We start from the raw sequence: 24,609 nt of genomic DNA, 5'->3' as shown, positions 1-24,609 counted from the left end.
AAGCCTGTAATCGCAATACGCATAACCTTAGTGAGGGGTCTCTGGAGTGGCACAACTAGTGCTGCAGCCCCAGAGGACCCTCTCTAGTACTCTTGCCCTAGGTACTAGCGATGTCATGATGTCATTTACTAGGGACTTACAGGGGTAACTGAAGTTGTGCCAATCATGGTACAGTTTTTGGGAAAGAGATCTGGCACATGGGGACCTGTTTAGCAGGGACCCAGTGCTCTTACAGTTCACAATCCCATCAGACATAAGGTAAAAAGTGGAAGCCAACAATGTCAAAAGAGGCACTTTCCTACACCAATCCAAAACTATAAAAACACCCTTACCACCCAATACCCTCACCCACCACTTAACCCGAAAATATCCTTACCACCCAATACCCTCACCGACCATTTAACCCTAAAAATACCCTTACCACCCAATATCCCTTCCCATAACCCTAAAAATGCCCTTACCACCCAATCTCCTACCAACCCCATAAACCTTAAAACACCTTTACCATCCAATACCCTTATCCACCCCAAACCTTAAAACCACCCTTAACACCCAATATCCCTACCCAACCTTAATATCACCTTAACCACCCAATACCCTTACCCATTCCTAAACCCTAAAAATACTCTTACAACCCAATTCCCTTACCCACGCCAAAATCCTAAAATCACCCTAACCACCCAATACCCTTACCACCCCAATCCCTAAAAAATACCCTTACAACCCAATATTATTACCCACCTCATAACCCTATAAATGCCCTTACCACCCAATGCCCTTACCCACCGATAAACCCTACAAATGCCCATACCCTGATATATACACCTACCTAATATATACACTTACTATTTAGCTGTAAAGACATGTGTGCTAAAGGCATATGCATGTAAAAACCTGTGTGGTAAAGGCAATGCGTGTTAATGGGTTTACGTGATAAAGGATGCGTGGTAAATTCATTGCGCTGTAAATACAGAGTTGTAAAGGCTGTTTCCCGGTTGCTCGGGGAAAGCAACCTTTCTAGCTAATAAGGGGGTGCTATGATACTGACACTTTGCACATTTGTTAATTTAGGGTGCCTATCCTGAGTATCTTGGGGAGAGGATGTTCATGATTTGAAACAAAAACGTGGATTTTAAAGTTTTGAAAGGAATCCTCAAATAATCTCTGCTTTTAGCAATAGTTAACATTGTTTGAACACAAATGTATGCTTCAGCTTATTTCTGTTTTATCTTTCTTCAAATCAAAGACTCTTAATAGGTCTTTTATTGACAGGTAGAAGTGAGTGTTTTTTTTTAATTGCGTCAAAGATAACATACTTATCTTTTACTGCTGTGTCCATCAGAAGTAAAGTCAGTTTCTCAGCTCTAATGGACAAAATAGACTGCCACCTAGGAATCAGGTGCCCTTTTTTTCAGCACTTGACTCACACAAGTCAAGAACTCTTCTTCAGTTGTTACTCCATTTGTCTACCTTTTTCACCGTGGTCGTCTGGCTAGGTCATGTGCTGCCTTTCATGGTGTTGGCGAAAAAACCTTCCAGGAAATATTACAAATATATGTCCCTTTCTGATCGTCACAACATCATTATGTGGAGTTGAAGACAGACAGTGACCCTATGGCCTTTAACTTGTGTGAATCGAAACACCTCAAAGCGGTATGGGAGTGGGAGGTCCACTGTTCCTGACTCTGGCCATTAAGTAAGCTCCCAATTTGTCTCTCTCTCATCCTTCAGGTAAATGTGGAGTGATCCTCTAAAGCAGATTTCTTCAAATTGGGGGGGTGCGCTCCCCTGGGGGACTGTGGCGGCGTTCCAAGGGGGGCGCAAATGACTCATTAAGTACTTGTGAATGAAGATCGCCTGGAAGCTAAACTTTATTTTTCGCGTTTTAGGCCATCTTCATTTGCATGACAGTTGAAGTGTCGAAAGAGTAAGGCAGCTATAATTCTGAGCCCTGGTGTTGCTAGGCTAAAGGATTGGCTAAAAACAACAAAAAATTCTGTAAGTATTTTGTTGTATGTACACGTTTATAGCAACTGCATTTAAAATTATGCACACACCCCAAAAGTGTAAAATAAGGTGTAAAATAAATCCAAGTTAAACTAATTGATGCGAAAAACACTCCTTCACATTATGAAACTTGGTTAATGTGATAACTGCAGATGTCACTATGTGGGATCAGAGAGTCACAGAGCTTGAATCCTGGTTGGTGCAGAGCATAATAGTGAATTTATAGTTTTGTAAGGTCCCAGCATGTAACAGAAAGCAATATGAATATGTAAGGCATTATTCTAAAATTGTATTAATCACTTTGAAGGATAGGCTGCCACACAATGATTTCGTGTATGTGATCAGGGTGTTTAGAGTTATGCGGCAGGGGAGCACCAAATTATGCGGTAGGGTTTACTGAATTATGCGGCAAGAAAAGGCAAATAATGAAGTGCTGTATACTGCGGCACATTGTTAGCTAGTATTACTTAATTATTTAGAAATGTTTTCACTTGGCAGTACTGTTTGGGCAAAGATTTCACCTTATTAGTACCAATTTAACCGCCAAATCTAGAAGTAAGGTACTGAAAGATGACAAGTTATCCTTTGTGAAGGGGTTCCACTGTGTGCAACCACATCACCATGTTTTAGTAACTTTAGATCTGTTTGAGCTAGAAACAAAATTGTTTTTTGTTATCTGCATATTACACTGCAGGTGGTGGATTATGTGGCAAATCCATAACTATGCAAAAAATGCTGGAGCAGCAGAATTGCATAATTCCAGTGGCCCTGTATAAGATCAAACAAGTGCTTTCAAAGAATACGTATTAGTAATAGCTATCCAGATGGTACCTAGTGCAGTCCTTTTTTTAAAGTCCATTAAAAGGACACTTTCCAAAACTCAGTATCCTTACATTTCCTCTAAAAAATAATTATTTTTTGTTATCATGATGCTTCAAGTGACTCCATAAATTAAGTCTCTTTAGACCTCTTCCTTTACCTCTCATGCAGAGGTATCACCAGGGTCCTATTAACAAATCTGGAATGATTGTTTTGAACAAAAAGTATGGGAACAGTTTTTGTAAAATTAAAGACATGGGCACCTTTGTCCTTATACACCCTGCCAACGTTGGCCTCTGTTTTCATGCAGATGTCCTTTCAGGTCAGTTGAGAGGGTTTCTTTCAAAGGCCAAAGGGTCTTATTCAGAGGCCTGATCATTTAGACCCTTGGGGTTTCAGGGTAATGGCCCAGAAAGGCCTCTGTTTTCATGCAGATGTCCTTTCAGGTCAGTTGAGAGGGTTTCTTTCAAAGGCCAAAGGGTCTTATTCAGAGGCCTGATCATTCCGACCCTTGGGGTTTCTGGGTAATGGCCCAGAAGAAAGAGTAAAGGAGCGAAATCCATGGATAGCATCAAAGAAATGGCCCGGAGGAGGTGGAACCATGTTGTGTTTAATTTTTTTCACGTATAAATGAGACCGCTTCCCCCCCTTTCCTCAGAAAGATGCCCTGAAGAGGTGTTGTGAAATGTGGGCTCATTTTGTTTAAAAAGGCCATCACTACTATTAGTGCAGCCAGTGCATTGGCACTGGGACAATGGTGTGAGGGGCCACTGCTTCCTAATATCTAGCACAAAGGGGTAAGAAGCTATTTTCCTTGTTAACATTGGGGCCCAGAGAACAAGTAACCAGAGGTGGGGGCAATGTGGATCTTCCCCCCCCCTTTTTTTTTAAATAAAGAGGCAGACAGTCTGCTTTGGATCTCAGGTCTACCAATAATGGCAAGTGGAATGGGCAGGTGCAGTTGGCACCAGGACCCAGGGGTGTGAGGGCCCAAATAAGCCCCTATTATGGATGCCTTACTCATTCCTTTCTTTCATTAGGGCTCAGTGCACCCTTGCTGTGCTAGTGTTGTTTTCGGCATCGGACCAATGGCCCAAGAGCGGGAAAAATTGGAGAAGAGGAGACACCTTAGCATTAGGCTTCAGGGAGGTGACTGAAATGAGGATGGGAGGAGGACTTTATCAAGGGGGTGAGAACAAGTACCGCTTTGCAAGGCAGTAGGTCTCATTAGTGAAGCTGGCAAAGTGGCACTGGGGCCAAGGAATGTGAAGGGTCTACTGCATCACAATTAAGACTGTCTTATAGTTTACTATAAGATATGCGGAGAGCATTAGGGATGAGGTGGGCCACATGTGGGTGCTCATTTTTACTGAAAGGGGCAGACAATCTGTTTCAAGAATGGATGTGTTACGAAAGGGGTGAAAGAGGCAGAGGGCATAGCCCTATTCAGGGCTGAAGCTATCATTAGTGCAGAAGGTGCAATTGCATTGGGGCCCAAGAGCATGAGGACCTCAATTGATTGGAGTAGTGTCTTTTGCCCATTCTAATTTTTTAAGTGTTTGCTCTTTTAAACGTCACACCTTTAGTGTGAAATATGAGCGACTGAAAAAATGCCCCAGTATTATCTCATAAGCCCAACACCGTGCTCAGCTCTAATCTTACCAATTACCCAAGACTTTCCATAAGATTTTGGAGTGGGGTTCAACTTCAAAATATTTTGGGTAGGGGGCTCAGAGCAAAAAAGTTTAAAGACCTCTGCTCTAAAGGATATTACCCCACAAAACACAAAAATAAACAGAGGTAGGGCAACCCTACCTCTTATTCTTCCAGGAAAACGATCACATTCTTGTCACCAACTCAAAGACCACAGACGACTGTACTGCTTTTGATAGAGGACTATATTGGGGTCAACTGGGTTGGGTACAATGCCTCAAGAGGGCTAGTCGCTGTTCTGGCTCGACTCCACTCTCTTTGCAGTGTCTGGTTCCCGTTTTCTCCTCTTTCCATCTTCGGTTTCTCCTCCTGACTTAGTAGACACCAGCCGTCCCCTCGGTAAAGAAGACAAGAAGGAGAGGCTGTCAGTATGTGGTCCCTTTTATCCTCTATGGCCTCTTAAGTATCTGCGCTCTCCCGCCCTATCCCGTCCTTTTCCCTTCCGGATGTGTCCCTGAGGTTCCTCACAACACTTTGGGAGGGTCGAACACTTAGCCCCGGGAGCCTTTGCTTCAGGTGTCCCCTAGCTTTTGTGCCCATTTATTGCTTTGTCAGAGTCAGCCCACCTGGTAACCCTGTGATTCCCCTAACCCAAAACTAAATTATAAGCAAAGCAGAATATCTCAGCAAAATAATGAAAGAGGAAGCCCTTCCCATTCTGTCTGTACCCAGCTCTCCCCTCACAGACCTGTGAACAGCGCTTGTGTGCACATCTACCCTCCCAGCATGCGCCCTGTTCCCCACAGCACTTGCCCGAAGCGGTGACCCGCTGTCAGGGGCCTGGCTACCTCATCCTGGGAGCCTTCCACTGGGGACGCCTCCTCTCATGGATGACTGTTCGGTCTCTCGTCCTCTGGGCTTCCCGCTTCCTCCGTCTCGTCCTCGCTTTCTTCCGCCTCCTCGCCTTCAGCCTTCGTCCCTTCCTCCTTCCATTGTGGTATTCCGCTCCCCCTTTATCTCTCGCGTTCTCCGGCATCTCCTGAGTCCGCTTCTGGGTAATTCTCTGTTTCCATGCTCCGCCCTCTTGACGTCAGCGGAGACGGCCGTGGCTGTTCCTCTCCGGTGTCCCTGGGGCAAACGTGGCCATCCTCTGGGGGCGCCCCTCCACAGAGCCTCCCCACCAGGCATTGCCGATCGGGCCATGGAAGAGCAGCGGACCAGGAAAGGTAATCCATGTTGGCCTGCTGGGAACCCAGGCAGTGGAAAAACTGAAAAGAGAACGGTTGCAATGCCAGAAACCAGCGAAGAACACGGGCGTTAGAATCCTTATGCCATGCCAGCCAAACCAGAGGGGCATGGTCAGTTAGGAGAAGGAAAGGACGAGCCAATAAATAGTACTGGAGGGCCTGGACAGCCCACTTGTTTGCCAAGCACTCATTCTCGATTGTGGAATATCGGACCTCCTGGGGAAGCAACTTGCGACTTTGGTAGACCACAGGGTGTAGCGCCCCAGGCAAAGATCCTAGGACAAGACAGCGCTAAGGCCCCTGTCCGATCCGTCTGTTTGTAGGGTGAAGTCTTTGTCGAAATCCAGACAGATAAGGACTGGGTTGCGACATAATAGTTCCTTAAGGAGGTTGAAGCTCTGAGATCTGAGCAGGGGTCCATTCTTTCATGGTGTTCCGACATATCTTTTTCAACTTGTCCGTGAGGGGGCAGCTTCTTCCAAGAAACAGGTAATAAACCTTCCGTATTAACCAATTAACCCGAGGAAGGCCTGGTGCCCTTTTTCGTAAAGGGGGCTGTTAACGACTTGATGTCATCTACCTTATCCACCTGGGGCGGTATCCGGCCTTCCTGTATATGGTACCCTAGGTATCGAATGGATTTGTGGCCAACATGCATTTCTCAGGGTTTGCTGTTAGTCCTCCTTCTTGAAGGCTGTTCAATACGGCTATGAGGTGGGTGATGTGTTCGTTCAGTGTACGACTGAATACCACAATGTCATCTAGGTATGCAGCGGCATAGGCACCGTAACACCACATCCATGAGGTGCTGGAAAGTGGCTGGGGCCCCGTGGAGACCAAAAGGTAAGACTTTGAAATGGTACAAGCCCGAAGGGGTGGCGAATGCTGTGGAAGTCAAGGCTATTTGCCAATATCCTTTTGTTAGATCCAGGGTCGTCAGGTAATAGGCTGTACCTAGCCTTTCTATTATCTCACCCACTCATGGCATTGGATAGGAATCGAAGCGGGAGATGGCGTACAGGCGCCTATAGTCTACACAGAATCTCACCATGCCGTTGGGTTGCGGCCCCAATATTATCGGGGAGCACCAGGGACTGTGAGAGGGTTTTATAATATCGCTGCTCAACATGTCCTATACTTCTTTTTCCACCATCCTCCTTCTGGCTTCTGGTATCCTATATGGTCTTTGCCTTACTGGACTTGCCCCATCTGTCTTGATGTAATGTTGTACAAGGGAGGTTCTCCCTGGCTTGGGTGAGAAGACATCCCGGGAGTCATTCAAGACTGACAGAAGGGTCCTCTCTTGTTCCGGCAGTAGCTGGGAACCCCTGGGAATCTTGCTGTAGTGAAAGACCGCATCAACTTGCGGAGACGGAATGGCTAACGGCTGGCTGTCGCATATCAGTAGGTTAGTGGGGGTAACTGCAGTCCCCACCGGAGTGCCTACCCATTGTTTTAGGAGGTTGACGTGGTATATCTGCCCCACCCTCCCTGTGTGTGGGACCGCTATTCTATAGGTGACAGGTATTACCAGGGCCAGCACTACATAGGGGCCTTGCCATTGGGATAGGAATTTATCAGAGGAGGGAAGAAGGAGGAGAACCTTGTCCCGGCCAGGAACAGTCTGAGGGTAGTATGGTGGTCATATCCCCTCTTTTGCTTTTGTTGGGCTGTATCTAGATTTTGTCGGACCTCCTCCCACAGGGTGGACAGTCGGTCCTTGAGATGGGCTGCGTAGTCAGGGAGTACCCTCCCTTCATCTTCCTCCTCCTCCCATCTTTCTGCTGCCATGTCTAATAGGGTCCTAGGCTTCCTCCAAAACAGCAGCTCAAAGGGGCTGTAACCGGTGGAAGACTAAGCATACGTTCGGATCGCAAAGAGGGTTAATGGTAACTCTCGGTCCCAGTCCCTCCCGGTGTCTGAGACCATTTTTCTGAGAATGTTTTTGAAGGTGTGATTGTACCTCTCTACTAGACCGTCCGTCTAGGGGTGGTAGACAGAGGCGCGTATTTGGTGTACACCTAGAAGTTTACATATTTTGGCCATCAACCTGGACATGAAGGGTGTTCCCTGGTCAGTCAGTAGCTCCCACGGGAACCCGATCCGAGTGAAGAACCCTATCATGGCTTGTGCCACGCTGCTACTGGTCATGCTGGTAAGAGGGGTGGCCTTGGGATATCGTGTTGCTTAGTCAACTAAAAACAAGATGTATCGGTACCCTCTTGTTGAGGTAACCAGGGAACCTATGAGGTTCATCCGCACCCTGGAAAAAGGGACCTCGATTATCGGGAGGGGACCTAGGGGTGCCCTAGGAACATGCCATGGGTTGGAATGCTGACACTGTAGACAGGTCGCGCAATACCTCCTGATGTCAGTGAAGACACCCGGCCAATAGTACCGCCGCTAGAGGTACTCCTCTGTCTTTTCTCACCCTGTAGTGACCCCGCCCGCCTCATTGTGGGCTAGGCAAAGGACCTGGTTGCGATGGGAAAGAGGGACAAGGAGCTGCCTTATTGTTTTGGTGGTTTTTGTTACACCCCGGGAAATATCAAAACAAGGGCCTACCTGTTTGTCTTCCTCGGCCACTGTCTGGCCCCAGGCATTTCCCAAGGTGGGGTCCTCCTTCTAGGCCACCCTGAAACTACGCGCTGGTCTCTGCTCTCCATCTGTGCCTGAAGAGGTGTTAACCAGTCCATTCAGTACCATCAGTCTGCTCTGCTCTCTTTTTTCCTTGCGGGTCTTTTTAGACTTATACCTATCCCCTTCTATTTTTGTAGTGGACAAGGGGGCTTCTCTCAGCCTTCTTCTTGATGGCCCTGGATAGAAGGTCAGGAAAATCAACAAAATTAGTACTGATAATCATTTCCTCTACTAATTGGGGCTTCCCTCCCACTCGGATTGGTCTCTCATTGTTTTTGCCTCCCAGAGTGACTACAGCCACAGGGTAGGTTTTCTGATCCCCCATGTACAAAAGTTATGGTCACCCTCTCCCCTTCCTGCTATTGGTACTTCAGTATGCATTCTTGGGTGATGACTGAATGGCGACAACCGGAGTCAATGAGGATCTTGGTCTTGACACCGTTCACGTGGAGGAACAGGTGGTACGCCTCCTTCCCTTCTCTGGCCTCGAGAATCCGGCCTCTCGTATACCCACCTCTGTAGGTTCGACCCGTTTGGCCTTCTGTGGGCAGTTGCGTGCAATGTGGCCCCAGTCGGCACAGTGAAAGCACTGAGGACCCTGGCTACTTTCCTTACCATCAGGACGTGGCAGGAGCCAGTGACCAATAAGCGGTCAGTGAGGAGGGTTTGAGGGACCTGGCGCAGAAAGCCTCCATCTATGGACTATTGGGGTTGGTATGCGTGGTGTGAAAGCCCGTACTTTCTGGCACCCTCTGATGCACACAGGCTAGTTCGATGGCGCTGGTAACGGTAACGTTCAGGTGCTGTTTCACCCACGCTCGTGTAGTGGTTGGGAGTCCCTCAATGCTTTGAGATCTTCCCAGGGCTCAAAGGTTTTCCTACCTTGAGGAGCATTTGGGCTCTGATTCTGACACAGTGGATATTTCGAACATAAATTTTAATTGCACTGATGAAGATGATTTGGGTAATGATAACCTCCTATTGCCACATGATACAGAGGTTGGGCTGTATTTGTTAACTCCAGAACATCGCCTCCACAATCCATCACTTGGATGGACTATTCTTTATTTCTCAGGCCTACCTTCTAAGGAAGTCTGTTCTTTCACAGTTATGATAAGTAAAGCTAAGTGGATGCTTGAGGTGCCCCTTACAATTGCTGAATTGAAGTCAAACCCTCTAAAGAGAAATTTATAGCCAGCCACTGTGGCACCTGTCCCTTTTCTTCCTTTAAACAAAGCCCTGCTGAGACCAGTACTCTGTGCCTGGGAGAAATCTGTCTCCGGAAGGAAGGCCTTTTTGATATATTGCCTACAATCACAGGCCTCTGCCCACTGAACCAAAGTGTCTATTGATCTATCCTTCTCCAGATAGCCTGGTAGTTCAGGCATCCTCAGCAAAACCGAACCTCAGTGCTTTTTCATCGTACTCTGAATCACTGGGATACCACTGGTGGGAAGGTGTTTGTGTTGGGGAACCTCACCACATGAACTGGTGCCTTTTCAGTAGATATATCCAGGCTCAATGGTAACTAAACCATGCTCTATGTCCACAGTTGTGCTTATGTTCCAGCATGTCTTGATACACTCTAAGGGTTTTCCAGAAGCGTATAAGCTTTTCTCATGTTCATGCCCTTTGATGTTGAAAAGCTTTACAAGAGAAGTCAGACTCTTCATTGAAGCGCTTCAAAGTAAATCTTGTCAACAGTATCACCATTTTTACATCTTGTGGGAAACTGCTCTCTGGGAGGAGACTGCTATCTCGGCCGATGGCAAAAAAAGCAACACTTTTTCAGATCCTTTCCTGCAAGACGTGGCACGAAGGCAAACTTCAGCAGAAGAAGGAAATCGTCACCATCTGCAGCAATTTCTGTAGCTGCAAAGCCACTTTGTTTTGCCCTCCATAATCATCGGCTTCCAGTTGATGCGATCATCACAGCCTTTGTGATCCAATGGAAAACCATCTCTGCCTTTCTGGATTATTGGAGGATCATTACCAGAGATCAATGGGTAATTTGCAAGAGGTATACACTACCCATTTTGGCCACTTCTCTGGAGCATCCCACCCCAAATCGCAGTCCTTTAGAGCACCTATCTTAAATCAGACTTGCTTGTCAGACCACACCTCCATCTTGGAGGTGGAGGTCTTGCTAGACCTGGTGAAATTTAAATTACACTGGCATAGGGCTACATGTATCAAGCTATTGAGCGTTCGCGAATCGGCCCACTTGCGAACGCTAAAAAGGCTTTTTACATGTATCAAATCCCATTTTGTGATTCTGTAATCTGTTACCGAATCGCAAAATGGGTTTGCGATTTGCTATTAGGAAGGGGAGTGTTTAGTCCCTCCCTTCCTAATACCGAATCGCATCAATATGTAGGAATGTTTTGGGACCGAAATGCGGTCGCAAAACATTAGCATTTTACCACCTACTTCAAGTAGGTGGTAACCCATTCGCAAATGGAAAGGGGTCCCCAAGGGACCCCTTCCCCTTTGTGAATGTTTGTTGCAGCATTATTTAAGAGCAGTCAGTGGTCCCACGGACCACTACCTACTCTTAAAAAATGAAAAGAAAACTTTTCATTTTTGTTTTTGAAACGTATCCCGTTTTCCTTTAAGGAAAACGGGCTACTTTAAAAAAAAAACATTGCTTTATTTAAAGGCAGTCATGGCCATGATGGTCTGCTCACCCCAGCAGGCCACCATCCCTGTGAGTTTAGCGATTCCTTGGGGGTCGCAGATTGCGATCAACCTCATTAATGAGGTAGAGGGATTTGTGACCCCCTAGGAATCACTATATGTAACTCTTTGGGGCACATTCTCAAGGATTTATCACCAAGTTATTATCAACACTTTATCGCAGCCAATGTGGTGATAAATATATCGCCCTATTCACAAGCTGGTGCTAACAGCCGATATCACCAGTTTTCCCACGATAGCAGCCGCAAAAAACATCGCCACAGATGACCCCGGCAATTATCGCTAATGAGATGCAGAGTAGGCGTACCCGTGCAAAAAGCTGCGACAACACCACAATGCAAAATTCTCAACGACCAGCTAGATCGGCAATAAGATCCCAAAACAGGCGATAAGGTGCGTTAGCAGCATGAAATTAACACCTGCTCTGATCTAGTGCAAAGCCGGACGACAACCAGCACCAGAAAAGGGAGCCCAGCCCAGAGCCACACCAGAAGAACAACAGATGCCATGGAGCCACTGATCATGCAACCCGGAGCCCCAAGAGGGCCACAACACCCACCACCACCACACCCAGGCCCGCTACCCCTTCCCCCCTCCACTATTACCACAGTGGCAGCACAGACCAAGACAGCAGACCTTTAGAAAACGCACCAGCCTCACAGACCCAACACAAGAGGATGTCATTCCCACTACAGGCTCAAAAGGACAATCATCCTCCGCATCCTGAACATCATTGCCCACAGGCTGACGGTACCCACACAGTGGACAATCAACATCCCTCCGCAGAAAAGCCGCTGTCTGTGCTGCATCTGTTGGCCTCAGGTACTTTCCAACCAACAACTACCAGAGTCGGAGGAATCTCACAGCCAGCCCTATCAAAGTTCATCACAACTGTCTTGGATGCCATCATCAGCTTGATACCCCAGCACCTTCTCTGCCCCCAAACTGCGCAGGAACAGCTGGAGACCAAGCAAGGCATCTACACCATAGCTGGCTTCCTGCACATGTTGGGGCAATTGACTGCACACATGTCCTACTTGTGCACCCTGCCTAGGCTGTACACAATTACCGCAACAGAAATCACACGCATTCCATCAATGTTCAGGCAATAGTGGACCACCGGGGACTCTTCACCAATGTCATCGCCAACTGCCCAGGGAGTGTGCATGATACCTACATCTTCCGACAGTCCAACATCAACCGGCGCTTCCCGGATGGCACCTACATAAATGCTCCGCTCGTTGGTTAGTACCAAATGAGCACACCACACACCCCAACTCCACAGTCATGCACTCACAACTCTGGGAATGCACATGTTACAAACTCACACATACCATGCCAAACAACATGCCCACCCACCAGACACGACAGCACAACTTACTCTGGTAACCTAGGCTAGCCATGTACATGAGCCAACAACGGCATGGCACCCCAGCCACACAATAGCAGAATGTGGGGCGAAGAGGGAACTAGGCATGTGCAAAGGAGGCAAGTGACCCATGAATGAGAAAGTACACAATGCCAAGTGTGGTGTGGATGTGCTGGACAGACTGCAGTATGCAGACCACAGACATATCCATATCCAGTGTATAACACTGCTGCTGTATGGAGTGTAGTGGACAGTGGACCCAACCATGGCACTCCAGCCAGTGGGGAGGATAGCGAAAATGTAGCTTGTTACATGTGGAGGAGTGTGGGTCAATGGTTAGAGCGGCAGACCCTGATGCAGAGTTCTGGCCCGGGACCAGGCTTCAATTCACGCCTCGGCGGGTCTTGGGCTCAATTTCCTCGGACCTGACAATTCTCGCCTCGGTGCCTATTCTAATCATGGGCCCCACGCTGCAACTCTGGGCAATTGCTTGGTTAACCTCCACACCGCCCCCAACTGCGCTATGATGCCTGGCTTCACCCTGGGGGTGCCCAGGAGTGAACACTTCACAGGGAAAGCCAGGAAGGGTTCCACAGCGGTATGAGTAATAGTGCCAGGAAACTGCTTGGTCGCAGTGCGCTCTACAAATACCTTGACATTTACATCCCCCCCTGGAAGCGTGAGCGGAGTGGGCTGGCCCAGCGTAATCCAGGCTAGCGAAGGCACGTAGCTCTGGGCATGGTTCTCTTCCGGAATGCCCAACATCAGGGTTATTAGTTTATCCCTGTATGAAATAAATATTGAATCAATCCCACTGTATTCTTGTTTATACACATCTCCTGATGTATTTTGCTCATGTATAGGAGGGTAATTTGGGCATAACCCCTGTTTTTCCTAGCAACGTGTCTGCCAGAGCGGCGCCTCTCACCCCACCACGAAGCCGACGCCATGAGCGGCGGTGCCTGCGATCCTGTGTGCTTGCTGCATCCCAGGCCGCCGGTCCCCGAACCCTTCCTGCCTGCCCCTGCGTGTCTCCAAGAAGGCCCACCACGTGCCGGTGCATTCTCCAAGCCCGAGGTCCCCGAGCTTGGCAGCCTCCTTCGACCATTACAGCCTCCGACACCGGCCCGCAGTACTCCTGTCTCGTTGACGTACTCCACCACTGCCTCCGGCCTACACCATGATCAAGTAGGTCACACATTTTGAACTGAGTCTTGATATCCTGATAGACGAGTTCATATGTTCATGGAACGATTGATAGCACTGTATACTCCCTTCGATGTGGTGCCACCATGTTTGTGTATAGCATTCCAACCACACATGTCTGTGGTCCCTAGCTGACTACTCCCTTCGGCCGACACTGCAGTCCAGTAGATGACACATTTGGAACTGAGTCTTGATTTCTCAATGGCAGAGTTCATATCATTGCACGCAAGGAGAGGTGTATGAGGAAGACGCGTTTGAGTCTGGAGGACAAAAGAATCATTGTTACGGAGGTTAAGCTAATTTTGCGGAAATTATAACACGTTCTTGAGAATATCCCTCTTTGAGTTTCATACAACGCTTCTAGCCGTGATGGACGATATTCGAACTCAGATTGATAAAGGAAAAACGGTTGCCCTGATATTACTAGACTTATCAGCGGCGTTTGATACCGTATCACACAATCTTTTAATAAAAATGCTGGCCGCTAAAGGAATACAAGACAAAGCCTTGAATTGGTTGGAATATTTTCTATCAGACAGATCTCAATCTGTCTGTTTAGGTAATTTTACCTCCACGCCTCGGAAGATCAAATATGGGGTGCCACAGGGAGCAGCATTAAGCCCGACATTATTTAATGTTTACGTATCCTCTCTTGCGTCTATTGTCAAAAAATGGGGTATCAATATTTGCTCATACGCAGATGATACGCAACTGATGATAATCCTCAATGGGGAAGAGGACGCCAAAAATAGGCTGCATAACTGTCTGTCAGAGCTATCTAATTGGATGCATAGCCACTATTTGAAATTAAACGCCGACAAATCAGAAATCCTTCTGTTCGGCGGATCCCAACAGCTTTGGGATAACACCTGGTGGCCTAATACTCTGGGCACTCCACCTAATCCAACCCTGACTGCTAGAAATCTGGGAGTTCATATTGACACTACTTTGTCAATGAAACATCATGTCACCACAATATGTGGCAAAGGCTTTGCTGTATTAAAAATGCTAAAACGCGTTTTCCCATGGATTCCTATCGAATGCAGACAGATCTTAGTCCAGTCATTACTGATAAGTAGGCTGGACTATGGCAATTCGCTGTTTGTTGGTATGGCAGATTATCTATTTACGAAATTACAACTTGTCCAGAATGCGGCAGCAAAAGCGGTCTGTAACAAGAAAAAATATGATTCTGCTAAGAACTGCTTGAGAGCTTTACACTGGCTACTCATGAGGCAAAGAGCATCTTTTGAAATGTTATGTATTGCTCATAAAACTCTGCATAAAACTGGTCCTAATATCCTGCAGAATAGAATCAAGTTTTATGCACCGGCTCTGAACTTGCGTACACACTCTACAGTCAAAGCAGTCACTACACGAGTAAAAAGAGCCAGAATGGGCGGGCGCGCTTTTTCGCACTTAGCCGCCAACATTTGGAATGATCTGCCAATAGATCTAAGGCTCACGGAATGTTATCCTACTTTTAGGAAAAAACTAAAGACAGCACTGTTCCCTAAAATAGAATAAACATTAGCCTCTGTCATTTGCTCACAATTTACTGTTCAATCTTAGCGCCGTGATATCCTGCAAAGATGAATGTTGCGCTTTAGAAGCACTAATAACATAACATAACATACATTGTAAATTTCTCAGAAATGCGCAATCGGGTATTTGCAATTTACAACTTTGATACATGTAGTCCATAGTTTTTTGCTACGCGAAAGTCCTGAAATTATAAAACTGTGCCATTTTCTGTAAAAATGTACAGAGGATGGCACAATTAGAGAAAATTGAAACAACTAAATAACAGAGTGCCGTTGTTTAAATGCATCCTCATGCCAATAATTGACCAGAGGATGCATTTCACTCTGAGATATAGCGCGTAATGACGGATTCGCGTTTCTCGTAATTCTGTAATGGCTCTTTTGGATTCAATCCACAGCCCATGTTGATCCAGCAAATTCCAATACCAATCTATCGAAGGTGTCTGTGTCCTACTCATTGACTGGAGGCACTCCTACAGGGAAAGGATTGAAAACTGTTTTTCGGATCACCTCTTCAGATGTTCTAAAATATTCACATATGAGTTTCCCCTTTCTATTGGTATTTCCTTAATGTCCCCCAAGTCATTTCTAGGGGTCGAAATGTCGTCATCTTATGTAGATTGACATTGGTTGTTGAACGCCTGACCTGTACTCTACATTGGAGACAGCCTTGAAAATTGTGACACAGTTTTTTTAACATAATATCTGTTTTTTGTTTCTTCACGTTATCTAGAGCAGTGTTAATTATTTTGTTACTACAGCGCCATTCACAGGAGCATTTTAGTTTTCAAAAAATGTTCTTGAATGGTTAGTTTAATACAGGACAGTAAAATCTGTCAAGATCATATGTATCTGTGTATGATGTGTGTTACCCAGGGAAACCCAGGCTTTGTGTTTCCTCAGAGGGAGCCACTGTACTTTCCTTTTTTGGATACCAGCCTTATTTTATTTATTTATAAAGTCAGCGGCAGTATGCAGTGTGAGCTGCGGCTGAAGGGAGAATATTCTGGTAATTTTGATCACTGGTGGTCAAGAGGCACATGACATACTGTTTGCTCTTAGCACCCAAAAGGTGACTGGATGGAGCTACAGGGATTAAGGAATCTTGATGTTTGAACTCAACAGCATCAGGCCCCAAAGGGGAAATGTAGACGTTTATCAAACAGAAACGGCATGGTGATTGAAAAAACACAGGCTGAGGATAGTTTATACCTCAGGCAATATGTTACCCACCTTAGAAGAAATAGATAAGATACGATAAAATCCCACGAAGGAGAATTGATGCTATATACAATCCTCCCTTGACCAAACTTGCAGCGTGTCTTCGTCTTAAGAACAATTATTTTCTATGCTGATGCTCACTGCTTGGCAAGGCAAGAGATGTAGAAATGAGACAGATGCAACAATTTCTGCCTTTAGCAAACTGTCTGAGGAGATGTTGACCACAGACACTGGTAGGGCCTGTTAATGCATTCAGTTATTGCTGCCAGTGTTGCAATGTAAAAGATAGTTTCATTCTAATGATGCATCACACATCCAGACCCCACTGTCCATCTAACTTCACATCTTCCTTTCCAACCAAAGGTAAGACTTATTGTCTCAGGCCACATCGGATAAACTTGTACAGTTCACTCACATGTCAAATTCTAACCCCAAATCGATGCAACAAGATATTAAAGTTCTTGTGTTTCGTTTTCTAAAAAACATGGAAAGCATTTCCCTGCGATCGTGGTTCTAGTTTAAATTTAAGAATCATTGTTAATAAAGTTCCTAATCTATATTTAAATAGCTAATCATCAAATGCATTGGAAGTGGTAATAACTCAAGCTTTCAGGTGTCTTCTATTCTGTTTTAAGTTTAAATTCTTTTTTATGTTCAAATCGTTTTTATTAGACAATAACTACGAAATGAAAAGAAGGCAGGAGTGCATCAATAATACATACAATCATGTCATTACATTGCCGAGGTCAAAGAATAAGAAGTACGAATTGGCAATAGGAAACAATAAGAATGAAGGAAATAACAAATAATAGTAAATGAATAAATAAATAATCAATAAATAAATTAAAGTAACACATTGTTGATTCAAAACCACACCTCCATAGCGGTACACACAGTAGATGCATACAAATTGGTTATGAAAAACAGATTACCGTTCCGTAGTACGATGTGAGGATACAGCAACATAATGGTGTAAGTGTGGGTTTGATAAAACAGTTAGTTTTCCAAGGTATACAGTGTACAAGCAACCGCCTTGTTCATGTATATTATGTCAGGGATATAGCCTATGAAACCACAGTGCAGCTCAGCAACAAATGGAAGATCTTACTGATACAGTATGGTAGTATGTAGGACAACTATAGAGTAGTAGTATACTGATTGTGATCTAAGTGTGGCCTGTCCCCGGGTGGCTACTCTCCGGTATTCTCAGGGATCTAGTGAGTATGTAGGCAGTCTACGGGGGGTCAAAGGAGAAGGAGGCTGCATCCAAAGAGGACCAGAGTTTCTTATTGGTAACTTGCCATGGAGAAGAGTGTAAAGCGGGATTGTCTACTCCTCTGATACAAGATAGCCATTCCTTCCAGGCAGCGAAAGAGACCTCTGCAGCCGTCTTCCAGTGACAGAGGACCACCTTGCACGCCAGGGTTAGTAGTAGGTCAAGGAGTTGGCGATCGTGGTCTCTTGTTAACATTGGGTCAATGGCCCCCAGAATAATGTAGAGGAATTCCCTCATAGGTTTGATGCCGAATATGTGCTCAATGTAGTCAAAAACATTGGACCAGTACTTGTGTAGCATGGGGCAGTTGAATAGCATGTTGGCAGATCACCGTCCGCTAGGGAGCAGTTCCAACACGTGGGGGCATCTCTTAGGTTGAGTTTAAACAATCTTTGTGGGGTCCAGAACGCCCTGTTGAGTATCATGTATTTAGTTTGCGAGAAGATAGGGGAAACTTTGTGCGTAAGCGCCGAAGCGTGGATCCTGTCCCAGTTAACAACTATTCCGGTATTGTTCGGTTCCGCTTCCCATTTAAGTTTGTTTCGTCTCATTGATTTACTTGGTGTCGGCACGAGCAATTTGTATACTTTTGAGACAAAATGTCCTGACGATTGTAGGTGTCGAAGCGTCGACTTTAACCAAGGTGCTGACAGTGTGAACGAACGTGTGGACAAAACTGACTTTAGTTTTAGGAATGTGTAGAAGTCAATTGGGTGAAGGGAATGTTTAGCTTGGATCGTTGCGAAGGGCAGTGGCATGTGCCCATCGTAAAGATACAAAATCACGTTGATTCCTTTATCTGACCAGTGTTCCCAGGAAAGAAGCGAGCCATTGATCTTAATAAGTGGGTTACGCCATAGGGATGCGGAAGCCGACTTCTTTATCTGCAGGCCAGATTTATGTGTGTGATCCAGTCTTAGAAGAGCTCTTTTGGTGTTTAGCATGATATACTTAGAGTGTGTGAGGTGTGATAGGTCCATTGTGAGTATCGCGGTTGGTGGGGCCTTGACTATAAAAGACTTTTCTATATTGATCCACAACGGTGTGTAGCCAGGATCTTCGGCGAACCAGGAAGCTCCTTGTTTACACAGGAAAGCGGTTCGATAGTTTCCAAAATTGGGTAAGCCTAGACCACCTTTAAGTTTTGGAAGTTGTAGTTTTTTCATAGAGATTCTGGGTTTCTTCCCTTTCCATAGGAAGTTAGTAAATAATTTGTCTATTTTTTGCAGGAAGTCCTCAGTGAAGGTCATAGGGAGCATGCTCGCCATATAATTAAATAAGGGGGTGACCATCATCTTTAATGTCTCCGCTCTACCCCACCATGACAAGAATTTCGGGGACCACCCTTCAAGTAGTTTTTGTACTTTCTTGTAGAGTATATCTTCATTAATTTTTAGTGTGGTAATGAGGTCTCTCTCAAACTCCAAGCCCAGGTATTTAAAGCTATTTGGTTGCCAGGTAAGCCCAGAATCTCCTAGAATATTTCTATCACTCATATTGTTTAGCATTTTCACCTCAGTTTTGTCTTTGTTCAGGGAGTATCCGGACACACAAGAGAACTCCTCGATCTAATTTGGTGTCAAAGTTACTGTGAGGCAAAAAAAATGTATTTGACTGACGAATGCAATTTCTATAAAGAAGTTAAAAAAAGTATTGAAAGCATGTTCTTAGTATTAATACTGCATGCTGAATAAAGACTCTTTCTCTGTTGTAGGAAGCAATTTCTCACAACTGTGTTGTAATCTTCTCAAAGACATCCTGCCCTTTCTGCACCATGGCTAAAAATGTATTCAGTGATCTCAATGTGGCTTATACAGTGATTGAACTGGATATGCAGGAAAATGGAAACCAGCTTCAAGCCGTTCTCCACCAAATGACTGGAGACAGGACAGTGAGTATGATTTTTCCCGTATAATAAATAGAAATCCAGTTGAGTGTACCTGAAATGAAGTTCTTAATTCTATTCATGTCCTCTGTTGTTCAAGGCCAGCATATATCTTCTTTCCTAAGTGTCTGTACATTTTATAAGATGCAGTAATTCTTAAAATGAGTTAGGCCTAGAATGTAACACTAGGTATAAGGTCTTCATAAATTGGCTGATGGATATATCTCATCTCAAAAAAACAAAATGAAGACTGTTATTCATGATGTTGAAAAACTTTCATCAAACAATAAATCGGGCTCATACGTAGTATTAAAACAAGTTTACGTTTTCATTCAATTTGCTTAGTATTAGGAGTTGCGAAGATGATTGGCTTTGCCAAAGCTCAGTTGCATGATCACAAATGTTTTTGTTGTGAGCAGATAATCATCAACTCTTAGCAAACCCTTTACACTCCTAGCGTATGAGTAATAGAAAGGATACCACAATTCTCTAGCATCTACTTTGCTCACACTTACTTATATTATAGAATTTCAAAGGATTTACACTTTTCATACGTACAAAAGAGTATTTCCTACTGTAGGTGACATATAGCATTCCATGTTGGAGAACTCACACCTTAACGCTCTGAGAATCAGATTCCCTTTTGATTTAATGAAGGGGTTCTCACTTTTTTCTGTATGTTGCCATCTCCTAGAAAATCCCTTTACTTCCTCTTGCTGTTTTATGTTACCATGATTCTCCTACAGTATAGCCCTTTGGTTCTTCAAGCTGGGTAAATATACCTGATCTCAATACGGCTGACTGTTTAATATCCTGCTTTTCTGTTTATTAAGTCATTCAGTTCTTAGTCTAAACAGCTTCCATGTTCACCAGAGCCTTCGATGTTGTATTTGCACAAGGAAGAAACATGCAGTTAATTAATTGATTACTTTTAATAATGAGTTATTTCCAATTCTGCTACTTATAGGCAAGTTGTTTTACACTTCACCACTTTTATCAAATTCTTTGGTAACTCCTCTCCTTACGGCCAGATGCTGGGCCCATTAAAATGTGCCCTCCATTTTAACTTCCCAAATGTATGTATACATTAGAATTGTCTATCTTTCCTTTTGTATTAGCTTTATATCAGCCCTACCTATGTCTCATATAGCCCTACACAACCCCCTAGCCTGCCTGCTACAGGCATTGTTGTGGTCCCACCTATTAATGCTACTCTGGTTCAATGTAGATGCATGGCTGTGTTTCCTTCCCAGAGTTCAAGCTGACACTCTTGTTCGCTTTCATCCAAGTAAGACAAGCAGGGTGCTTAGCTTGCATCTCCACATTCATGTTCCTTACTGCTATTTTGTTTTCTTCTTCATGCAGAAAGTCTGAGGCAGTTGGGAGAGTCAGACTAAAGCGGGAATCCTGCTTGGTTGTCCCTGCTCGGCCCCAGCAACAAGTACAGTACAGAGGGAGAAGGCGGGGGAGTGGTGGGAATGAGCATAAGAGGGGTGAGGAGAGAAGGTTTATAACAAAAGCAAGTTAGTAAGCAATAAACATTTGGCTGCAACAGTTTTGGGAACAAAACTTAATTGGTCTTACTGCAAGCCAACTTTGCTTTAGTAGAACATTGCTTTTGTTGCTCGAATTAGGTTATCTCTGGCTCCTTATACGTGTTTTGTTTTCCAGTATGACCTACTAAGGAACAAGTGGCTAGTCCATGTCTTAAAAATTGTAGGTATTAGCAATTATACCAAATCCCTATATGCTGTGAGATCAACTATGTTTCCCATAATGGTCAGCCAAGAACATCTGTAAGAAACAGAGATCCAGTGCAGTATCTTAACAGCAATGTCGTAATCGCGGTGCTGCTGTGCTTTCAAAAAGAGATGTTGCAGAAGGAGGATTGAAAAGGTAAACAGGGGTTAAGATGGCAGCCGCTTGAATCGAGTGGGTGTCACTCCCTGACCAGCGCTGCAATAGCGGTGGTAGTTAGGAGAGTGAATTAACGCTTTGGATGAGGGAATAAAAACGGCAATCGGAGCAGCTCATAAATATTGTGGCAGAAGGCGTTTATGTTCACGTACCGGGAAGGGCAGAAGCTCTGGCTGCAGTCCGCGCGGCTCGCTGCAACGATCCTCCGCAGCCGCGCACACCTATGGACTTGGCGGGCGTGGCTGCTGGTGAGCCGAAAGGGAGCGGTGGCTCGCAAAACAAAATGCCGCCTCATAAAAACGGATTGGTAACTGCGTCAAACAGCAAAGGTGTGGGAGTTTCGGCGGCCTCGGGGGTGAGGAAGACCCCTGCCACACCGGAAAAACCCGAAAAATCGGCAAAAACAGACAGAGTGGCAGAAAAGCCCGGGGCTAAAACAACGGTGGTGAGTCTAAAGAAAACAAGTCTTTTAAAAGGGTAAGTAGCAGAAAAGGCTCAATCTAGGTCTATTTCGAGTGAAGAGAGCACAAGCAAGAGCGTGGTGGTGTCAGGGTCTTCCTCTCAGACGATAGAGGGCTCTGGCGGGGGGAAGATCGTCACCGTCCCAGGGATGTTTGCGGGGAAGCCCTCAAAGTTACAGTCAAAAACGCTGACTTAATTTTCTTTCTGTGGTGCAGATCTGGCAGGCTCCCCTAATAACACCCAGGCTCCTCTAAAGGTTAGTGATGGAGGAGTAAAGGACATTACAATTGAGAAGCCTGGGATAGATGGCGGGGGTACCGAAGACCCTAACGTTAGCCTCTGGGGTCTCATTGGCGCTATGTACTGGCATAGGAGGGGCTGAAGAGGCTGAAGAGGTGGAAAGGGGCTATGTAAAATCCCGGCAAGGTTCGGAGGCCGATTTGATTAGTATCTCTACCATTCAAACCCCTGTTGGAGGTGTGTTGGATACGATATCCGGGGTTACTAGCCTTCCAGATGCCCAGGATGGAGACAGCTTTTTTTCTTTGGCAGAGGAATCGGATATAGATCCTACCTCAGATTCCGAAAAACTAAGAACTCATTTCGGGTGAGGAGAGTGTGAGTCCTCCAAATACAGCTGACACTCTAAAAAACATTACATCTCGCCACAGTAAAATCAAGAAGATACCTTCGCCTACTCTGAGAAAGTGTGAAGAGAGCGATGGCTCCGAGGCACGCAGTAATTTGCAATGGGACTATTCAGGAGCTACAACTACCCTTGCAGGCTCAGGAGGGCTAAGAACCCAAGAAGGAGATCGGGGGGGGCATGGGGGTGAAACTAATCTGCCCCCTTAGAATACCCAGATTTTTACCATGCTGAAATCTATCCAAAATGAAGCTCGCCAAGAACATAAAAGAGCCCAGTTAGCCACGATGAAAATACAAGGGGCAATCCGGAAGAATACCAAGGCTTGCTCAGAGGTCATTTCCAGGACAGTTGCTCTGGAGGAAAGAATAGTGGGGCTCGAGGCTGGATTGCAGAATACGGAAACAAAAACCACGGCTAATGACGAAAGACTTTCGGATATAATGTGGAAGTTAGAGGATTCCGAGAATCGGCTCCGTCGTAACAATTTACGACTCCTAGGGATTGAGGAAAAAGCGGAGGGTGAGGATATTAGGGGGTTCGTCTTGAAACTATTTAAAACTGCGTTCCCGGGGCTCTCACACTGGTGCTGGGAAACTGAGATTCAGAGAGTGCACCAGTTTCCTCTCATGCTGAAAAAGAAGACTGGACCTGAAGCCAAACCTCGAGCGTTATTGATTTTTTTTGGCAATATTCTGCTGAGAGAGGCCATCTTTGGGAAAGCACGTCCGGATGCTAGAAGATCTGCAGAGGGTCACACTTTTTTTGTGAGACCCGATTTTTGTCACGCAACAGTGGAACGCTGGTGGCGGCTCCGTCAGCTGACCACTCCTTTCCAGAAAAAAGGGTGTGAAGTTTTGTTGATGTATCCTGCATGGTTGAAAGTTATTCTCTGTGGCAAGATACGGGTATTTTCCTCTGAAGTACAACCTGAAAATTATCGGAAAGAACTTGTTGAGGGTTAAGGTGCTGAATTCTGTGGGACTAAATTGTGTTGGTTGTTTTTTGGCTTTTGTTCATTCCCTTAAGTTTGGTCTTTTTTCTTTCTCTCTACTTACAATTTTCTTTTCATATGGACAGCGAGTGTTCGGGTGACTCTCGGCAAGTGGGAGGCATCACAAGGGTCTGAGGACCTTTTTTGACAGTTTTGTGGGGTACGGAGGGGGTGGGGGGATCAGTGGGGGGGATCTGGGTGGGGGTGGAACTGCCAGGCAAGGGAAGATGTGTGTTGGGAGTTGTTTGTGGGAATGGGGTAGCTCATGTAGGGTGGGTACATTTTCTCAATTGAATATCTGTTAGGAATGTTTTCATAATACCGTGGCTAAAATTAGGATAGCATCTATAAATATTTGCGTACTAAATGATCCTGCTAAACGGCGTCGGGTCAGAGAAGATTTACGCTTCCTGCGGGCAGATATTATCTGCCTCCAGGAAACCCACATTGAAGCCAGTCGACATAAGCTATTAGAGCTCGAGGGTTTTCAGCTGATTTCATGGACTAAATTAGAGGCTAAGACCAAGGGGGTTGCCATTTTGGCGCGGCGGGGGATGGTGAATATAATTCGCACCTCTGCGGATGTGTATGGGAGATGGATCATCATTCATGGTAAATTCCAGAAAAAAACTTTTACACTTTGATCGGTGTATGGCCCAGTACTTGATGACCCAGATTTATACAATTGGTTGAACCTAGAGTTGGTTGGGTGGCTAGCCCCGTTTATACTATGTGGTGACTTTAATATAAATATCAATTGTGAACTTGCTAATCAACCAGGTTTAGCATATGTGGGTCGGAAACCAAAAGTCTGCAGGGCCCTGTTGCAGCTGAAGGAAATGCATGGTTTGATTGATATATGGGCATCTAGTTGAAGGGGTGATTCAGGGTTTACGTTTTTTTCTGTACCACTCAAAACATCATTCTAGGCTGGATTATTTTTTTATTTCACCAACTCTGGCTCAAGGGTCTAGTATTACCCGTTATCCAAGAGTTATGTCAGACTATAACCTGCTTGTATTTGAG

The 24,609-nt window shown here is 45.3% G+C and overlaps 1 protein-coding gene across 2 annotated transcripts in view; it reads left to right on the top strand.

Annotated features, from left to right (window-relative positions):
* The window catches only part of GLRX2 (glutaredoxin 2), a 140,295-nt gene that overhangs the window by 56,786 nt on the left and 58,900 nt on the right, over positions 1–24,609 (top strand). For both annotated transcript variants that reach the window (XM_086964542.1, XM_086964539.1), the window contains exon 3: positions 19,394–19,570. In XM_086964542.1, the coding sequence (XP_086820668.1) occupies positions 19,394–19,570 (177 nt within the window). The remainder of the gene's footprint in view (positions 1–19,393; positions 19,571–24,609) is intronic.

The sequence above is a fragment of the Lissotriton vulgaris genome, chromosome 1_1, assembly GCF_964263255.1.
Source record: "Lissotriton vulgaris chromosome 1_1, aLisVul1.2, whole genome shotgun sequence".
NCBI lineage: Eukaryota > Metazoa > Chordata > Amphibia > Caudata > Salamandridae > Lissotriton > Lissotriton vulgaris.
Note: the sequence above shows the minus strand (reverse complement) of the source record. Positions and strands in the feature narration are given on the sequence as shown.